At 37.4% G+C, this 21528-nt stretch overlaps 1 protein-coding gene across 4 annotated transcripts in view; it reads right to left on the bottom strand.

Annotated features, from left to right (window-relative positions):
* The window catches only part of RTTN (rotatin), a 154887-nt gene that overhangs the window by 25992 nt on the left and 107367 nt on the right, over positions 1 to 21528 (bottom strand). For 3 of the 4 annotated variants that reach the window (XM_090039589.1, XM_090039590.1, XM_090039592.1), the window contains exons 35-41: positions 17132 to 17243; positions 15684 to 15882; positions 14934 to 15024; positions 10597 to 10750; positions 10131 to 10268; positions 8289 to 8500; positions 1881 to 1986 (exon numbers count right to left, since the gene is read on the bottom strand). In XM_090039589.1, coding sequence (XP_089895715.1) covers positions 1881 to 1986; positions 8289 to 8500; positions 10131 to 10268; positions 10597 to 10750; positions 14934 to 15024; positions 15684 to 15882; positions 17132 to 17243 — 1012 coding nt within the window. Of the gene's footprint in view, positions 1 to 1880; positions 1987 to 6088; positions 6229 to 8288; positions 8501 to 10130; positions 10269 to 10596; positions 10751 to 14933; positions 15025 to 15683; positions 15883 to 17131; positions 17244 to 21528 lie in introns of those variants that run through there. The other variant, XR_016441379.1, reaches the window with a different exon arrangement.

Here is a 21528-nt window from a genome sequence, read left to right as displayed (position 1 = left end):
TGCATCCAGAAGTGGCAGGACGCATCATGGGCCGGATGGCAGGACAGAGAGCTGCCACGGGTGAGACAAAATCCCTCCGTGAGCTTTATTTTTCCCACCTCGACCTAAAGTAACACAGTAGGCAAATGCTACTACTGTGCACCTCCTGAGGCAACTACTAGGTTCTTCATCTATCCAGCCCAGTCTGCAGATGCTCTTGAATGCTTTGGAAGAGAGCACATCAATGTAGGAAAAAGGCAGGTTTAGATGCATGTCTTGCATGCACGGATCAAAATTAAAGCTGTAATTAAAGTGTAGAGAAAGGTTAGAATGCAGCTTAAAGATTAAGACCTTTAAAGAGTAAAAAACGCTAAACAGCAACTTAAGATAAATTTACATAAATGCCCTTTTACCATTAACATTTGTCATTTATTAGTAATGTATTTAAATTATTAAAACAACTTTAACAGTACATCCTTGAAAGCCGAATGTTTTTTCTTAATGAGAACAAAAGGTTCTAAAATACTATGACTGCTTAAAAACGACACAAAGGAATAGTCTTGTTTTATCACATGACCCATATCAAATAGTTTGAAGATTTCTGAAATGATAAATTAGATGCATTAAGCATGAACAACCTTAAAAATTAATATTCCTGTCTTTGGCAGGTTTTTTAAAAAAAAAATCTTTTATTTATCTTTTAGAATTAAAAAGAGAGATCAAATATTTTATTACTGTCTCTCTTAGTCTGCTTTCATGTTTTAATCATGCTGTAGGGTTTGAAGGCTAATCAAAGTATAATAGAAGCATCTACTGAAGCTCGTGAACTCTACAGTGATATTAAACACTTGAAAAGGAAAATTAGGGCATAATTCTGGAAACTGGTAATGATCTACTAGGACTTTTTTCCTAACATTACTTTCTATGATTAATTAAAAATTATTTAAAAAAAAACAAACAAAAAAACCAATAAAGTTGTAGAGTTTCAATATTTACTGTGGATTAATTGATGCTTAAATCACTGACATAATACGTGATGTAGAGGAAGTGTAATGAACAAAATTTTGGGAAAAGTCATTAACCTGTGTTTTATTGGAAGGAAACATCTCAATATCACGTTCTGAGTAGTTTCATTTCATCATGAGAATGCAAAATATTGAGTATTACAACATAAATACATTCTTTAATATATTGTGAATGCTATAATACAATGTTTATACATTATAATATTCTGCAAACTGCACAGGATGCCAGAATTCTGAATCATTTCTAGAAATGTCCTTCCTTTTTGTGTCCTTGTTAGAAGGTATTTATATGTGATGGAAAGGCAATAACAGTGCAAGTTGTCCAGTGATTACCCTTATCCTGGACCAGGTCATTCCCTCTGGAATCATGAGAGGGTAGTTTAACCCTTTTAACTAGTTGTCTTTGTATCCTTTATGGAATTTGTGGCATAGGAGCAGTAAATGCCTAGCTGGATGGTAAACTGTGTAAACACTTATGCACTGGACACTGAACAGTAACCATCATACTTATTTTACAGAGTCTGCTGTCAGATGCTCACTACTGACTTTGGATGGATAGTTATATCACTTTAAATGAAATTCTGTAAGTTGAAACTTTGTGGCAACCTTATTGGCAATATTTGATCCCATCCAGAAAGAAAAGAAACTACAACTTTTCCAAAAAGTTGTCAGGCTGTACTGGATAATACTGTTCATTTATTACTGTAAACTTCACTAATTCAAAATGGATTTGCAAACCAACTAACCAACCAAAAAAAATGCAAAGTAGATCCTCAAAAGCAGTATTAAAACAAAATCTTTAATTCTAGGCTGAAAAAAAATGTAAGATGCACTGGCAAATGTTTCATTTAGAGTACAAGGTTACTTTAAGCTCACCTTGCAAGGCACATTTCTGTGTAGTCTTACTGACAGCCAACAGTGTCAGTAAAGCACTTGCAGAAACTCGCTTCAGCATGTCCTTAGAGGATTTTCCGTCATAGCTCTGCAAATAATGCAAGATTCATCACCACACTGGAAAAGTACAACAGATCCTGGAGAAATGTTCATGTTGAAAGTAATGTTTATACTTATAGAAGTGAAGGAACATTTCAAATTCTCATTCTAATGACAGACTAATATGCTCCTGTCCCCTACATATGAGTGATTAACCCAAATTACAGATGATTCACCAATTTCTCCAAAATATTCTATCATTTTTTCAGACAAGGTAAGGACTGGATTTCTCTCTTCTTACTCCATTCACACTTCCTTTCCTTTCTCATTACTCCCCCCAAACCCATTTTCTTTTTTGTTATTCATGTTCTCAACATGGATCTCCTATGGAAAAATGTAATCCTCTTTCTCTAGCAATGACATCTTGCTCCTATTCTTTTACTGGCTTCCAACACACTTTCTGCAAGATCAAGGAATTAGAAGTCTTTATTAGATATTAATGCTTCAGAATGTCTTGAGAGTAATAATAAACTACTGGAGCACATTTTTCCAGCTACCAAAAATATATTTTTTAATCTTATGTTGCACAAGACATAAGATGGTTCACTGCAGTTCTACCAACAGTAATAATGCAAATAATTGGAAATTAGACTTTGACATCCATAGATCCATAGCACTTTACAGAAGTTAAACAAATACTCTAATTTTTCAACCCAGTCACCTCATCAACTTAATGGAGAGGACACTTGATTATAAAATCAGTTTCATGGCGAAGAGTGGTCTCAAAGTCAACCACATCACTTGGTGCATGAAGTCTCCTGAGCAATGGTCCCTCAAATATCAACCCAAATTAGCATGGAAACTAACTGAAATATATATCTATTATAATCCACAATCAGCATATTGCAACTGAGTGAAGTAACTTTAATATTTTTATCAATAAAATGAGAAGTACTTTAATAAAAAAAAAAATTCATAGCATGTAGGGCACATTCTCATGACCAGGGACCTAATAGATCATACCCCTACTATTTCCATCACATATATCTGCCTCTATTAGCTTTTGTCCTTTAGCTGGGAATACTCAAATAAAAAACATATTTTTTTCAAACTTTAATGTGCAATAAAGCAACAACATTTGCTCTAGCATTATAATAATTTACCAAAATCTGGATTCAGACAGGACTAAAAAGGTCAAAAGATGAAAATCAATATTTTTAGTGCAGAAAAAAAGAGTCAAAGTGATATGGGATTAGAACAGATTAGAACACAATGGTACAAAATGTGCAAAATGGTTCTATAGTCTATATACTATTAATGTAGAGTTAAAAAATAAAGATATAGATAGCAATTGCCAAGAAAAAAAAGTTTTACAATAAAATGGAAGAACACTATGCTTTAAGAACAGAGTGACACAAGGACAGTACTACAGGCATAGCAGGCAAGATAGAAGGGGAATCTTTTTTTGCTAAGATCTCAGTAAGTGAAAATCTAGAACAAAGTTATTGCTTATGTACAGCTACAATAACAACTGAGAATGGATTTAACTTCACTAGGGCTAAAATATGATAATAATGTAATTCTTATGAATAAGGGAACATTTTAGTTGGTCAAAGAAATTACCAAAGAAAGGAGAAGTTAATGGAGCAGAGTACTGCAAGTCATCTTAGATGCTCATAAGGCAAATAGGGAGAAATGGGAGCTAAGGGAAAACAATTTCAGCTCAATCCTTATAAATACTGGCACTAGGAAATCAGAAGCAGATTTTCTAAGACACCAAAATGATTATGTACTCAATTCCCATTGAAATTCCTTAATTTTCTTTTCTGCTTTTTGCAAATTTCTCACTAAGGAAGTAGAAAAATTAAAAATTTACTCTGAGGTAACCTAGGGAATAAACTTACATCTCTATGGTATAGTAACTGCCTGTGGGCACACTCTTGCTCCACCATATACAATATACCTTCCATTAAAAAGAACTTTCAGTAACCTAGTAATATATGCACACTTTAAGTCATCAAATGGGGACTCAGTGGGGGAAAACAGGCTGGGCTCTATACACCTTCTGCTAATACAGTAAAGGATAAAAGGGGGACAGAGTTATGGCCAAGTTCCTGTCCTCCCCAAACCCAAACTCATCAGGGGTGTCAAACATACAGCTCACAGGTCAGATCTGCCCTGCAGAGCCTTGCCACCTGGCCCCCAGTGCTGCCCCTGGGTCTGATCAGACCCACACAGGGGACAACATGCATTCGTGCCACAGGGCTGGTCAAAAGACTGGACTGGATCCCCAGAGCAGCTGGAAAGGGTGCTGCATGCAGCACAGTCCACTTAGAGCAGATGCACACCAGACATGGTGGCTGCTCCAGACCGTCTGGGACCCACGCTGAGCATAGTGTTTGCAGACGCTCTGTTCAGCACAGTCTGGCTGGGGTGGCTATGACATGCGGGGTGGCTACGACAGGCAGTGTGGCTGCCACTCTGGATAGACTGCACCACACCGCTCCCATTCCAGTTGCTGTGGGATCTGTACCACATGCAGCATAGGTCCCAGATTGGCTGGACAAGCTGCTGTATTTTCAGGGGCTGGGGGGGGAGGGGTCCATTGGCCCATGGACCAGCCCCACACCACTCATCTGGCCTACAGGGCTGCATGAATTTGACATCCCTGCCTTAAATGGTATGTAATTAACACAACTGAAAAACCAACATCCTAGGCAATGGAAGGAGTATAGCTAGGACATTAAACCAGGAAGTCGTAAACGCTAAGCAACTCTTGCAACCAACTAAAAGCTTCCTTCCTAAACTCTAAGGTAAGTGGAAGAACACTACTGTGGCTAATTCAAAACTTGCAGAGCCCTAAATCTATGCTATAGGTTCAGATTCCAACTAAAGGACACCAAACAAAACCCATAAATAAACCCAATACAGTGGATAGCTGATGGAATCAGACAGAGTCATATCACTGAGTAATCAGTTCTCCACATATCCACCTTAATGGAAGAGAGATGTAAGAATTCTTTTCCTGTTACAGAATCTTGGGATACATGAATAACGTATGATAAAATGTTTAAACCTTAGTGATCTTTATTTGTTACTGGTTTCCTCTATTTACCCATTACATTTTGACTTGCATCGTAAATGGCCAGAGATGGAGCTTTTGCAATCCATCCGCTCATTTGCAGGTCACGCCTCTAAACCCGCAAAAGTGATGTCTTCACTCACCTCAATGCCGGAAGCTGCAATTCTTGTTGCACAACCACAGCCACAGCGTCAGTGTCTGGGTACAGTACTACTAAAAAACCATTTTGGCTCCAACTTGGGCTTCCTTGATCCTTCTGAGAAAGTCATAATTAACCAGCAGGGCTGGCAGTTAGCCAACTTTCTTTCAACCAGGAAAGAAAGTATGGGTATCTTGGATTTTGGCACTTTCTGCTAATAATTGCATACAGCTATGACTATATGACTTAGGAATTTGGGTTATACTGCAAAAGGAAGTACTCAGTCCCCACTGCTAGAACTTAGTACAGTACTTCCATTTGGCTTTTCACTGTTGAGGGTGCAGCATTTGCTACAAATTCTCATTAGTGAGGAGGATGATATTGGCTGGATCAGAAACTCTGCACAGAAGGTCTCACTGGGGGCCATCTCTGAAGTGACTGATGTTTTGATCTTAACAATCTCTACAAACCCCACAAAGAGCTGGTATTGGTGTGTCCCTGACTGTAGCTCCTCTTGATATTCCAATGTGATGACCTGACCAGGATGCCTTACTAGGAGGAGAGATTTCCTTCCTAAAGGAGATTTTTTTTTTTTTATTTCTATGATGGGGACCACAATGTCACCAATATAGCAATGATGGCATCCTATATAAAAAGAGCATGGTCACACACAAGATGGTGGGACCAATTGCAGTAGATCACTGTCAGATGAGTCTTATAGCAGAAGCTGAGGTCTTCCAGCAACATATTGGTAAGAGGGTTCTTTACTCAATAATGGGCATATTTCTCCTGCCCAATTACTATGAGTAGTAAATTTTGTTTAAAGGCAGTACTGTCACATACTATGCCCTTGGTACTCGTCTTGGGTGGTGTCAGTGTATTTAGGTACCAGTGATAAATCTGATAGTACCATAGAATAATCTTACTCACAAAAGCCAAGTTTGGTACTGAAGTGTCAGGGGAGCCAGCACTGGTGTTTGAGGAGTCTGCTGCGTTGCTGACTGCTCCTTCCTGTTAGCCATCATAGCTGAGTGTGCTTAGAAGACTTCTCTCTGGAGGTTGTGCTTTGCCTGTCATTGAAGAAAGACCACCACATTTCTACTTCTAAACTTCTTTCTGCTTTGCCTGCAAGACCTCTTTCAATGCAAAACCTCTTTAACACCAGAGCAGTTGGTGACAAATTTCATTTTGATGTTGAGATTGACTCTTTCAGTACCAAAGTCAATGACAAATGCCAGTGTTGGTGCTGGATGTTTCTTCAGCAATATCTTTTCTGTTTTTGATGGATTGCTCAATGATACTGTTTGTCAAGTTGTACAAATCTGGTGCTCTTTATGTTAGGGTCTGTATAGACCTTTATGGACCTTTACAGAAGAGCCTCAAGGCTTATGCATGCTAGCAAAATATACCAAGAAAGGTACATTTGTAGAGGCTTCAAAATTGGCTGGAGAAGGGGGAGCTTGAGACCATACAGCCTGTTACACTGAGCTTGCAGAGATTCAGGTGAGCTAAACTTGCCCTGGATGACACTACAGGTACAGCAGTCACTAAAAGCCACTACAAAAGTACATTTGTCCATGCCCAGAGAAGCACATTGTGCATGTTCAGTTCAGAATGTGCAAGACAGGGGAATTCCCCAAAGGACATACAAAAAAATCACAGAAGGCTAGAAGCAGTTTGAAAATCTGAAGAAATTAATTTGAGCTAAGAAATAACAGTTTGCATTTGTGCCAGACTCTATTTTGTTGCTATGTAGGAGTTAAATGGCCATTCTCCTCTTCATGTCTTCCACTGGGAACACAAGGAGGGATAGAAGACTTGTATAATGCTAAAGGACACTGCTATGCAACATCTGATCTTGTGTGCCTGCACAGCTACACAGGAACTGACTACCACATAGTTAAAATAAAATCACATTTACTTTGCGGTAAAATAATGGAATATTAAAAAGAAAAATCACTAGACATTTAGATATCAGAACAATATGAGGAATAAACCACAGGAGTTTATAAAGAACAAATGCTGACACACAAACCTATGAAACAAACCAATAAATGTGGGAATTTTGTAGAAATGTAGAAGTAGGAATAAATGTAGGAATTTTGGTTTTAGTAAATCATTTAGTATATTTTTTCATTTAATATTACTATCGCTATCAAATACACTGTGACAAACTGGAGGTAGCTCAGAGCAGGGCAATGAAAAAGATTATGAAGCTGAAAGGATTGACTTGTGAGGAGAAAGAAGTTAAATATATAGTACCATATACATCTTCTGAGTCGTGAGCAATAAGAGACATTTTACCGGTCTATAAATAACTGAAGGGTGTAAATATCAAGGAGGGAAAGGAATTATTTAAGGAAGAACAAGAAAGTCAAAATAGGAATAATGAGGTGACATTAAGAAAGAAAAAACACTTAGGTTGAATATCATGAAAAATGTTCTGTCAGAGAGATCTGTTAGGCTGAGGAACAGTTTCCCCAAGGGAAGAAGCAGAAGTTCAGTGCTTGGCAGATTTAAAACTAGACTGGACAATGCATTAATAAATGTTTTGTAAACAACAATACTGCAGTAACAGGAGATGGACTGAAGACCTAATGTGTCTTCTTGATCTCTAATTTTTAAGATTATGGTTTGTTGTTTAAGGGTACATCTACTGTCGACATATAGAAGACAGAAAAAAATCTGGGAGGTTTTGATGCTTACAAATCCCTCTGAATAATAGGAAGAACAAATATTTGAAATAGTACTTTGCATTTTATTTACATAATGGTATTCTGCATATATAACACTATCTTGAAACGTCAGTTAAATACTGTATTCTTTACTCCTGTCCTGAGCTACTTTGTCGTACTGTAGCACTATTGCAGTACAGCGCTAATTAGTGGTTTTGAGGAACAGATATATAACAATACTGGGAGTATGCTGCAGATCTATGCCACGTACACTTTATAAATTAGTAGATTTAATGTACTATGGATTTGAATAGATAAATGTAGTTCTCAGGTAAGATTGGTCAGCTTTTTTAATTTGACTTTAGTGTCATCATATACTAAAAAACCAGAACAGGCTCAGACATGTATTCAAAGCAACACCGCTGTATCATTAGTTAAATATATAAAACATATACCTTAATTAATAGTTCATTAAGTTGGGTTACTGATGCCCGACTTTCCCCAGCTTCATCTAGAAGAAAAGTAATTGTTGGGTTCTTGCAAATATTCTGTTTATCTTGGAGCTGTCTTTTCCCTTCTTCAGCCAACAGAATGGAGATGAATTGCAAACTGGCCACATACAAGTCAGGGCACATGGTAGACAGACGCACACAATCACAAACTGTATCTAAAAGGTTACATAAAAAAAAGAAACACATTTAGCACCAAAAAAAGCTCAAATATTTCAGAACAAGACTAGATAGGCCACCACTTGAACAACAGTTTTTGGTTTTGGTTTTTTTTTTTTGCATCAATGGCTGTTTTTGCACCTGTTCCTCCCCACTGCCCACCATCATGGAGGCAACATATGGGGCTGCTGTCCTGGTCACGCCCCCTGTTACACTACTTTACACACTAAACCTCAGCTACATTAAGTACTACTGATGCATATGTAGGTTTAATGTTTTGCATTAAAAATACATAGGAAGAAAAAATGAGTATTAAAACAGCTTAGTTCATGAGTGCCAAATGTATAGCACATGGGCTGGATTTGACCCAGAGATACTCCATCCAGCCAACTGGTGAGCTAGAGAAGGTGAGACATGATCTGCTGCAGCATTTGGAACCCCTATGCACAAGGCCCTTTGTGGCAGGAGGGTAAGCAAAGGCTTTGATGACACAGTCCTGCCACCCTGAAGACTGCTTGACCCATTGCAACAGCCACAGCAAGTGTCCACTTTAGGTTAGAACTCTGCATTACACCAATGCAGTAATTCTCAGCCAGGGTACCATGGTACCCTGAGGTGCCATGAGCACTATTAGAAGTGCAAAACCTACATGCAATTCACAAGATTAACTAAGAAATTTTTAATAGGAATGCACAGCGTTAAAAACATTCTGATCTGTTGTGGTCATTCTGAGTGCTTCGTAACAGAGAAGTTGTTCTTTTATTTTGATTTTTCCAGTCAAAAAAAATGAGTGAAAGCTAAGAGTTGGCATTTTCCAAGGAGTGCCCTGAGTCTAACTGTGCTAATAACAAATCACAGTCAGATGCTGTCACTGGAGGTTCACTTCGTTAGTCCCAGATTCAGCAAGTTACTTGGTAGATATCTAAATTGAGCCCAGACTTTAAATGCAACTGCTCTCATATGTGAATGTAGATGTGCTTGAATACTTTGCTGAATTTGAGTCTTAATTATCAGATACAAGCAATACAAGTAACATGAATAAACACTCAAATTGAGTAAGAAAAGCTTATGACTTTGACAAATATTTTTCAAACATTTATGTTTCCAAAGTATAACTAGAAAACTTATACTTGTTAGAAAAAGATAAATACAACATGACAGTCGCTTGTTTCCATCATTAAATAAAGCTGATTGATTTAGCCAAAATTTGCAACTGACAACTGTTAAAATACATACATTACAAGCACATTTGTAAATCAGAATAGAACAACAGGATCATAGAAAATTAGGTATGGAAGGGACCTCAGGAGGTAACCTACTCCAACCCCCCTGCTCAAGACCACCCCCAACTATATCATCCCATCCAAGGCTTTGTCTACCCAGGTCTTTAAAACCTGAGAATAACATCTGCAAGATTACATTACTAAGTTACTAAAATCATAAAAGAAAGTTATAAAAATTTTTAAAAGGGGTCAATATATACTTTGCCTCTCCTCAGCATAAAGCAAATATAATTTATGTTTATTGTTACAGACATGTCCTCTGAAAATACTTGTTAGGATCTAATCAGAATTCACCCTAGTTTGTTATTAGCTGCAAGGTTTAAACCTATCTAAGAATAGGTGTTACCAATTATTGCAGTCCAATGATTTGCAAGAGCTGCTGTCACAGATGGAAGAGAGATTTGGCCACTTTTCCTTAACAATGTAGCCAGAAGGCTAAACAAGTCTGTCCATGTTTGGTGAAGAGCAGATGTTAACTCAGTATCTACAAATAGAACATACAAAGTTCAAGCTAATAACACCCACATACAAAACTGGATATCTAAGTTTGATCATACGGATTTACATTAAAAATAAAATGTGATGGCATTATCAAAAGCATTTATTTCCAAAATGCTGTGGGGAAACAGCTTAACAAAGAGAGAGTAAAGGTGAATGGAAAACATATACCATACACTCCTAAAATATTAGTATGCAGAAAAGAAACTAGTAACTTCACAACTGAATGCCTAATATTAGGAAACACGGTATTGATTTTGCTAAATAAAAAGTTGCAACTGTTTGTCTACAGTACAGATATAACTATATATTACCCAAGCCATCCTTAGCAGATATAGAGAGGATCATGAACACATTTTCTAAAAGAGGTTTCAGTAGCTCATCTTGGATCACAAGCTGAATATCTACTAATAAGCATGACTGCAGAAGCCTGGATACTGATGATAAATACTGAAGCAGCAACAAAACCTGTTAAGCATAATAAAAGGGACTCAGAATTAAGCTGTAGTTTTGCACCTGCATTATCTCAGAAAATACCACATTATGTTACTTAATACCGCCTTCTGAATGAACATGCATGCACACATCTCAATTATACGTATCAAATATATATAATTAAGATACATCTCAACTAGATAAAATGTGAAAAAAGAATGAACAGGGCAGCCATCAAAAAGAACTAGTCTTAGTTAAGTATTATGATAAATGCTAGAAAATTCCTACTGCCAACATTTGTATGAAATCACCTGCACGAAATCTAAAGCAGAAATGTTGATAAAAGAATACATATGTATCCAGAAAACAGCAATCTTCTTTTTTTTGGAAAATGTGTCACTGTTATTTTCTTTCAAAGGTAATCCAATCAATTACTTTTTTGAATGTTTAATAAATTTTTCTCTAAAGTCTTTTGATTGTTTCTGGAAATTTGCACAGAATAATACAGAATAAATTCTATAATGAGAAAACCACAATTATTTTAAAGTTATGTGGACACTACGAATATTTAAAAAAACCCTGTTTTCCTGGATGTAATTCAGGTGCTGTAGAAAGCCTTGGCATTTTTTTAAATGATGCAATAATGGTCAACTTGTTGGAAATGAGTGAAGAGGAGAAAGACCTGGGTGTACTGTTTGATCAGAGTACACACCAGTTAACAGTGGGATGCAGTTATTAGGGAGGCAAACAGGGTCATAGAAAAGTAGGGCTAGAAGGGATGTCATAAAGTCATCTACTCAGCTGTCTCTAGGTAAATTTTCCTAGCATGAAAACAAACCTGGGAGAATTCTCCCAGATCATTTGAGCATGTGTATGCAGCCACTAATTACCAAAACCATAGAAAATATTCCAGATGAACCATCACCAGTGACTTTTACAATAGGACTCCTTTCTCCTCTCCTGCTGTATCCTAAAACTGCATTGACTGGTATAGTGTAATCAGGGGGTGATCCTGTTCTAAGCAGGCAGCTGGACTAGATGACCTCAGGATGTCCTTCTCCTCTTCACTCACTTCCAGCAGATGGGCTACAAGCACACAGCATAATTTTTTTTGTTACTAAATAACTCTGTATTTTGTCCTACTGAATTTTACTTCCATTTTGATTACTCCAGTAGTCAATGTTACGCAGTTCTTTCTGCATTACCTAATCCTCCTCCATACTGAGGATGTCTCCTGGTTTTGTGTTTGTCATCCCTCTTTCCAATATTTGTGCAATTATCTTTTGTGAAAATAAGAGTGGTCCTAAAACTAATTCTTGAAGAATTCCATTAATATCCTTTTTCCGGCTTGATGCATCTTTTTTTTTAAAACACTACCTATTTTTATCTCCCAGGTGGCTACTTTTCAACCCATATAAGAATACTTCTGCTAATCCACATCTTCTCTAGCTCCATAACAATTTCTCATACGGCATTACATCAATTGCTTTAGTGAAGCCCAGAGAGATTAAATTTGCCACTTCTTCCCTGCATAAAAAAATCAGCTATCTTGGCAGATAGCACTGTAGAAGAGTCTGGCATAATTTATATTTCATAAGTCATTGGTATATATACCATCAATATATAGGATGTTTATAAAATCCTTGTATAACTTTAAACTTTAATAACTTTGGGTATACACATGATCGAAGCAAACTGTAAACGGTGATTGAAAGAATAATTCATTAAGGTTTTTTTTTTTAGCATGGTGTAAGCTATGCATACGGTACAGATCACAAAAGCAATTCATGAACTCATTCAGCAGCAACTGGAATATGTCTTCTACTAGTTGGAAAGTCGGATTCAACAAAATATCACAAAAAATGGTGGATATGTTGAAGTCTAGAAAATTGAGCTGTACTGTATTAAAATGTAATGAATTATGCTTTCAGTCACCATTTACAGTTTGCTTGTATCATGCGTACACCCAAATTTATTAAAGTAAATTTGCAGAAGGACTTTATAAGCACCCTGTGTCTTCCTGTTAATACGTGTGTTATGTTAGTTTCTTTTCAGAATTTTCTGTGACATGCTCTAACCATATCTTTCCATGTATCACTGTCGTATAAAGAAAAACTACTATACTACTCAAATAGAAGACAAGGTTTCCCTCCCAAACAACATGGGAGAAAAAAGTCCCTCATCTTACATTTGCATACAAAGTAGAAGGGGGAGCAGGCAGCTGCTGCAGCTCTGGCTCTAGCCCTGAACCTAAGTTGGGACCAGAGTTAGATTCATAGAAATCCTCTGCTTCTACTTCCTCTCTACAGCTTCTGCCACCTGCCACACCCTTCCTCCTGCAGCTTGGCTTCAGCTCAGGCTGGGGTCTTTCCCAGGCACAGAGCCTATGGAAACTCCTTCCTCTGCCCAGCCAATCAGCAGCACCAGCACTGCTACATTGCTTGCCTGGCCAATCAGCTGTGCTGACAATGACACATGGGTAGGCAATGGCTGAGTTTCCATGTGCTGTGCTTTGGGATGGAGCAGCCTGAGCAGCATCTGACAGTTAGGAGTGGGGGAGGGGAAAAGGCAGAAACTGCAGAGTGCTGGCAGGAGAAAAGGGGCAGAGACTGGGGGGAGTTTAGGGGAGGGACAGATGCTGTGGGGAGCCGGGGGCAGGGGGAAGAAGTGGACAAGGCAGTAGGCAATGGAGTCACCTGATGCTCCCTGGACACTACTTTCCCTGATGTATCAGTGGGGTGATAGTGAGGGTGGGATTCAAGACAATCCTCCAATACTTGGATTCTATACCTGGAAAAATTATAACAAATTTATAAAATTTCCATATATAAAATCTAATTATTGGGGAGTCATTTTATTTTTAGCGTTGTCTTATATACATACACACACACTTAAATATTTGCAGAATTAGGACCTGAAATCAGGTGATCATATCTGTTGTGTGAACTAGGTAATAAATAAGATGAGCACAATAAAAGTGTAATGCTTTGCACATTAGGTAGCTATTTAAAACTAAAACTATTTAAGATAGGTTGAGACATCAGTATATTAAATCAGACAATTTAATGGACAGTTTGTTGTGTGCTTTTTGAATATACACAGTTCTATAAATAACATGTAGAATTTGTTCGTGAAAATGCATGCATTTTGTTCAAATTTTACCTTTTGTTTAAATATTTCAGAACAGTTTTTAATGAAAGAAGGGAAAGTATTCTAAGGGTGCATATAAACATTTGCTACACCAAGTCAACTATCACACAAGTTGCTGAAGTTGTGTGATCGTAGATTGGGAGTGGTGTATGTAGATGTTTACTGGTGCCAGGAACGTAGTGTAAGTAACTAGGGGTTGGGGGAAGGATGGGTGGGATTGGGAAGGCTGGCGGGTCTGTGGAGGGGATCAAGGTGTTAAAAATAGCTCAGTCAGGGGAAGAGGTAGGTTTTCCTGGCCCCAAGGCTGTGCTCCAATAGTGTGCAAATGTTTGCTGTTTACCCATTCCTGATCTAAGTTAGTGAACTAGTGGGTTAACCCAAACTAGCAAACATTTGCACTCAGGTGAACTCAGATCAGCACTACAATTTTTGGCCCAATTTAAATCCACAAATGTCAGCACAGACTAGCATTTGGAATAATCTAGCTAGTTAGACTGATCTAAAAGTAATGCCTGCACAGTCGTAATCACTGGATATAGCACTATTGTAATGTTAACAAATACTTTTTTATAGAAAATTTGTGGCAAAATGATTATAATAAAAATGTCACTAAGACCACAACTATGCTATATTGTCACCGTAAAAAAAATTCTGTCTGTGACAGTTTATAATCCACCTGTTTGTAAGCATGCTAGGTAAAGAGATAATACAGAATTGGCTGAACATGTAACTTAAAAAATAAGGTTTAAAAAATTGTTTTCTTAAGTAATTTAAAATGTTAAAAATATTAAAAACTTAGTATCTTGTGGCCCGATATTTTTAAACATAATTATAAATAAATAGTCTGCTGTGAATAAAACATGTAGTCTACTTTGCTTCCTAATTCATGAAAGGATCTTTAGGTACAAGTCATGTTTTTACATGATAGATTAGGAAAGCTCGGAAGCAGTTACACCAGGATACTGGGTTTACACCGTGTCAAAGAGACATATTTGAACAACTTCCTTAAACTTCAACATATTTCAGCTCACGTAATTTTGCATCTGTAAATTTGTACACCACTAACCTGCACTTTTGTATGTTCATTATGACATGGATGAGGCAATGGAGCTTTCAGTTCCAAAATACATCTCTCTACCAAGCTAGCATTTACAAGGCTAATGTAAAATATAGGATAACAAAATGTTAGAAATATATACAAGGTAAAATATAGTTCAGTAATTCAGAGTAAAATATTTTACAAGGGCGTTATTATTATCTGAAAACAGTCATACCAGTATAAAACTCTTAATATGAACGTAACTACGCTGGTGCAAAAATGCTTGGAAATAAAAAACCCAACTACTACTTCTAGTATGATACATTATTAAATAAGCAGAGAGCTGCTTTTCTTCTTTTCATATTTTGTACAACTAAAAAAAGAGAATTGCACAATGAAATATAAATCACTTGCTACTCTGAATATCTGACTAGATCATATATTAAATTTTGAAAAAAAGAATCATGAATATACACCTATTTAGAGACAGTTTGCAATTACAAGGGTAAAGAACAATCTTGTACTAAAAGACTCAACCAAAACAGTGAGAATCATCTATCTGGAAACAAACACCTATTCTGTGAAGATAAAATTAACATATGTGTCTATGCTTCTACTGGCTTCATTTAAAAAGCATTTGTGAAACCTCAACCTACCCAAAAGCCAATCAATATCAATAACAGTTTTGTTTAGAAACATGGGTATTATTGCTCATTGCATTCTAGTTTTTCTCTATTTCTGCGCTTATTTGTAGATCAGCAGTTATTGATCTCATACCTACTGAGAAGTGGTAATAAGTGTGCTTTTTGGAGTGCAATTCCAGTATCCTTTGGCATGACAGCCAGCAGATTGTCCAGCAGGCTACATACAGCTGACACAAGAGGAGGTGTGACTACAGCACACTGTTTAGAGAGAACAGCGGACAGGGGAGAATCACATAGACTTGGAGGTGCTGTTGTAGTTGTGTCACTCTGACCTGGAACAGAATATTCAAAACAAAAACCACCACTAAATGATAAGGCAGAGCCATTATATGACATAATGAACTACTTCATTTCTCCAAGTAATGAGAACAACTTCTTTATACACTTTTAAACAATAAATTAAGGGATCTTGAAATAACAACATGCTAAGCGTCATATGGTTATTCCTCTAAACTATAGGAAGTCAAACATACAATACTGCTTGACAGACTTTGGAACAAGAGACTAACATAGTAATCAAAGACAGAAACAAAAATGATGAATAAAATATTTGCATGGATTATTTTTTTATTTTCTTTACATTTGTAATCATTAATAATAAAATATATAATTTGTGGTAATCTGTTTCCTTTAAATAGGACAATTAGCAATGTCCATACATCTGAGGTACCCAATCTCCATGATTATCCTTCTGAGGAAGAAAGATACATATCCATAAAACGCGCAAGATTTTCAAATAAATTTAGAAAATAATTTCATTGCTTTATTTAACAATGTGCTTATTTAAAAATACTTTTCTACTGAGTACTGACACTTTTTTTTAATAAAGATGACTGGCATATTAGGAGAGATGAAGAATCACTGAGACAACAACTTTTATAACTGAAGATGTTTTATACATAGCATTGATTTATTTAATAAAACTTAAGTGTTCTGGAAAGCTGATAGATTGACAACAATGGAATCAGAATTCCAACAAATAGATGCATCTTAAACAAGTTCAGTAGAGGCATCCCTACATAGCCAGAACAATTGAACAGTCCTGTTCCATCTTTAAAAGTAAAGAAAGTTTCTTCACCACTTAACCCTATTTCTTTGCTGGCTAAATATTGGATATGTTGGCCAGCAAAGCAAGTCTGTTACCAATATAGAAATTTGCCCAATAAAAGCTGACTGAGATAGCTACACCCCGCCCCGCCCAAATGAATGCAACTTCTGATCATAACCAACTTGCTTACAGAATGCAAACATTTTAAGTCACTAATTTAAACACAAGTCTGCTCTCCAAAAAAAATCCACCTCCCCAAAAGACTGTTTTTAATTTTTTATGACCTTAAGCAGCAGCTGCTAGATACAACATTCATGTGCAATTCACTCCCATTCCATAAAGACATCAGATTTTATCAGCAAATCTTGGGTAACATGAATAATCCACCCTCTCCCTGTACACACACACAAACTCATATACATATATCAAAAGTTTTTAAACACAAAAAGTTAAAATCAAACTCATCTGGTTACCTTGAGCCATAAGTCGATCAACAGGTGTTTCAGGGATAAAGCTAGTCAAATGTGATGAGACAGGCACCTGCAACTCAGCAGCACTTCCTACTGACGGTGATGCAGAAAGGATCTAAGAAACCATGAAAGTAATGTTGTTTATTCATTCAAAAAAACACTAAAAATAAACAGAATAAGTCAATTACAGCTAATTTTTCAGGAAAAAGTGGGGTTTGTTTGGGTTGTTGTTTTTTTGTTTTTGTTTTTAAATATGTAGTGTTCAAAAGTTGTTTCCCTGAATTCTATCAAAAACAGTTCCCATCTGAAGCACCCCAATTCCAGAAATTCATTACAATTATGCACACTGACCTTTCCCACCTTTTTTAGCTATGCAAAATGAAACAAAAATCTGCCATAATGGAACTATATTTTTGCCACACTTTTTAAATGCGATTTGAGTAATTATAGTTAATTATTTAGACAAAGATGGATAATGAGAGGTATCAATGCCTGTCATAAAAATAATTCAAAGCTATATCAGAGATATACTGAATATATTTTTTCTTCTTAAAAATACACCTATTTGAAAGTATAGCTTAATTTAACATAATCTATTCAAGATATTTAAATAAAATAAATATTCAAGCAATTAGCTTGCTACTGAAATTTTAAAGAAAGGAGACACTGAACTGATAGAAGTCATTGGTTAACGCCTGGAACCAAATTTGATTAATGTGCTAAACCCAGATTTCAATAGCAGTTGCTTCTAGAAGAGGCACAGTGTTCTGCCTTCTCAGGAAGGAAAAATCTTATTCTGTTTAATCCCTAGTACATTCAAAACAAAACAAACCAAACCAAACACTAGGTATGAAAGGATGGACTTTGCTTTCTATGATACTGTGCTTGCTATGGTAAATTTGTGATACAGAAATGATCTAAAATTCTGAAGGATGTAATCAGAAACACCCCAAATAAATATACACAATGACTTACATACAGATAAAACATATCTTCCTGTAGTATCAAAGTGTAATATTAAGTTAGACCAGTCAATGTGAGAATAACTCACAAAAACACAACTAAAAAGTACAAATGAAAAACAAAACTAAAAACAAAACTAAAATCAATTATTAAACCAAAGCTTCCTTGTTTGCTAATTTAAATCATCATTAAAATTGACCATTTAAATTACTCTGCCTTTAACCAATCCAGCCAGTTTTATGGTCAACTCACTGATTTGGCACTGCATCTCAACTCCAAGGATATTTATAACTGATTAAAGCCATAAATTAATTTTTCTTTACAGAAATATTAAGTTACTGGTTGTAAAAGCTTCAGTAAATAAAAGTTACATAAACCTGCAAAAGGGCTTTTTGTCAAAACATGAGAAAAACTACTGCTGCAAAAATAATTGTCACAGAGATAGAAACATGTTTATAGGGTCATCCAAATCAGGACTGCCAATTGCCCATAAATTTATGGACAGACTGTAAAAAACAAGCCTAAAAACACTGATCTGTAAAAAGATTGAGCTGCCTATATAAATGCTAAGCAACTGGAGCTTGATTGAAAATCCTTCCACAGAGGCAATTTTTGAAGGACAGACAGCAAGGCACCATCACCTGGTGTCCGAGCAGGAGCACAGCAACCTCCAGGAAACATTCTCTTTGAGTTTTGTATCCCCTAGCCCCTGCCCCCAGCCATATGCTGCTACTGTAGCATCTCTGTCTTTAACAACAGTTGGGTGGCAGTTAGGCAGACAGTCACTCCTCTCTTTGGAGGGGGGGTAGTCTGTGCTGAGATGGGGATGCAAGACCAGCATCAATAAGGTTGGGCAATGAGCTGGAGGGGACAGCAAAGTGTGAGGTGCGTTTGGGGATATCAGGGAGTGGGGGTGAGTAGGAGACTCCTGGGATGTAGGCAACTTGGTGCAAAACCATTACTGCAGTCAAGCAGGGTTGCCAACCCAAGAAAATTTCTTTTACTGACAAATCAGCAAACATCTTACTAACAACCAAACTTTTTTGTTATGGTTTATGTTAAACCCTAACTTTGAATCCACCCTTGTCCAGGGCCTGGCAGAAGGGTTACTGTGGCAGGGGCAAGGGAAATTCCAAGCCACAGGGATCTGGTGGCTACGGCAAAAGCCCCACGCTACTGAAGATGCCAGCAGCCCTGCCGGATACCGAGCCGTGGGGACATGGTGGTGGCAGTAGAATTGCCACACTGCCAGCAACACCAGCAACTCTGCAGCATGCAGAACCGCAGAGAAATGGCAGCAGGGGTAAGAAAGCCACACAAGCAAACCCTCAGCCCCTGGGGATGTGGGAACGAATGAGCAGCAGTGCATCCACCACCCAGCAAAAAACTCACCAGGAACCGGAAGGCGTCCCACAGCATCACCAGCTGGGGCCTGGGAGCAGACTGAAGAAGGAAAGCTGGCACCAGCTTGGAGGTGCTTTGTAAGGGCTTGCCTGCACTGATTTGTTGCCCAGGGCAGCAAGCCCCAGATAAAATCCCTGGGTTCTGGTCCAACTGCAGGACCGGAAGTCCCTGACAGCCTACAGATGAACTGGGCAGAAGCCGAAGATGACTGATGGTGGTGACCCCCATGTGGGGAGCTACCTTCACCCACAGAGTCAAGGAAATTCCTCCAGATGTCCAGAGGAGGAACATGGGGACCCTCCTGGGGAGAGGGTCAAGAAAAATGGTAAGAAGATGGAGGAGGAAGGGTGAGGATGGTGACTGACATCAATGCCAGGTCCAAGGAACATCGACACAACAACAAGGTTGGCACTAGGTAGGTGTAAGGGAGGTGGAGCCCCCAAATCCTCGTGCTACCAAGAGACCGTAGCCGAACACCAATGAACTGGGTGTAACATCAGTCCCTGAGAGAAAGCTTCCATCAAAGATGTGGCAGGAAAGAAGCTTCAGTGGGTCAGGTAACTGTCAGCCCGCAATCCTGCGGTTGGCCCTGGGAAACCAAAAAAGCCTAGGTGGGGAGCACCGGACAGACATGGATGGTTAGAGTTATATTTTGTGAAACGTATATAAGCAAAAACACTTGACAGTAAAAAGTTTGGTCATCATAAGAAGTTGGCAACCCAGATCCAAAATTTCCGGAAAATGATAATACACTAACATGCAAATGCTGTTACTTGTATTACATTTTTACAGTTCCCCTATCCCCCCCATGCTTTCTGGGCTTTACAGATGCCAGAATCTTATAACCAGCTAAGGTAAATAAGATCCAAGGTATGTAGAAATCAATAACTTAAAGAATTTCTAAAAATACAACTCTTCAGCTACTTACACTTGTTAAATTTTTCTGGTAATGGATAGCAGTTAAAAACTGATTTTTTTTTTGGTTACCCAAGTAAAACACATGCAATAACACAATGAAGTCATTTCACAGTGTTCTGCCTTCTCAGGAAGGAAGGATCTTGCTGCCTTCATAAACTACCTTTGATAAAGAACTGAGGTTCTGGGACATTATACTCAGTAAAAGCATATCTTTACTACTGCCTCCATCAACCCATGGGGAATAATAAAGCTTTGTTATGGTTTAAAAGCAAAACAAAAGAATTTGAAATGGGGGGGATGGAGTGAGCGTTATTTATGAGGCAGCTAATACAACTGGATGGGAAAATGTGCAAAAAGTGCAAAAGAGATTTGACTTATTGGACTTTATCCATCATTACTTATGAATTAAAAATCTTCTTAACCTCCAGTATAAAAATCCCACTGGCATTTCTCTAATAGGTTTTCAATGATTAATTCTAGTCAGTGCTCCATTCAAAGGTTTAAATCATATTATATAGCACTCTGGTAACCAAGGATCCAAACCGTAAGCACACATTTTTATAATATAACGAGAAGATTCCTTAGAGAAGAAAAGCCACAACTGAAAGCTATGGACACATTTGGGAAACAGTTTTAGCTCCTTTAATCTGTACCACATTTGGTACGAGTTGCTAAAAACTGGCCATTTTGATCAGATAAGCATTCTTGAATAAGGAATACATATTCCTTCACGTTTTTATAACGCTGAGCATGGTAAGCTGATGTCTTCCAACACTAATTCTAGATATAAAACATATTAATTATAAGAATAATAGGTGATTGTATTGTACGGTTCTATTACCCAAGCTATAATCTGACAGAAAATCTGAAGATGCAAATCAGAGAGCAGAAATCAGAAATCTATCAAATTCCTGTAATGTGAAAATCTGATAGAGGAAGGCAATGCAGACCACTCAAGAGGTCCAAATGGGCCTGGGTTTATTCTCAATTCTGCTGCTGTTTAGTTCTGCAATGATGAATGAATAACTTCATCCCACGTCCTTAGTTTCTCTATCTGTAGAATGATAATAATTGGACTTGTCCATTTATAAAAAACTTTAAGATCTATTAAAGAA

The sequence above is a fragment of the Crocodylus siamensis genome, chromosome 3, assembly GCF_052110815.1.
Source record: "Crocodylus siamensis isolate JL-2025a chromosome 3, ASM5211081v1, whole genome shotgun sequence".
NCBI lineage: Eukaryota > Metazoa > Chordata > Crocodylia > Crocodylidae > Crocodylus > Crocodylus siamensis.
This window is presented reverse-complemented; position numbering and strand designations above follow the sequence as displayed.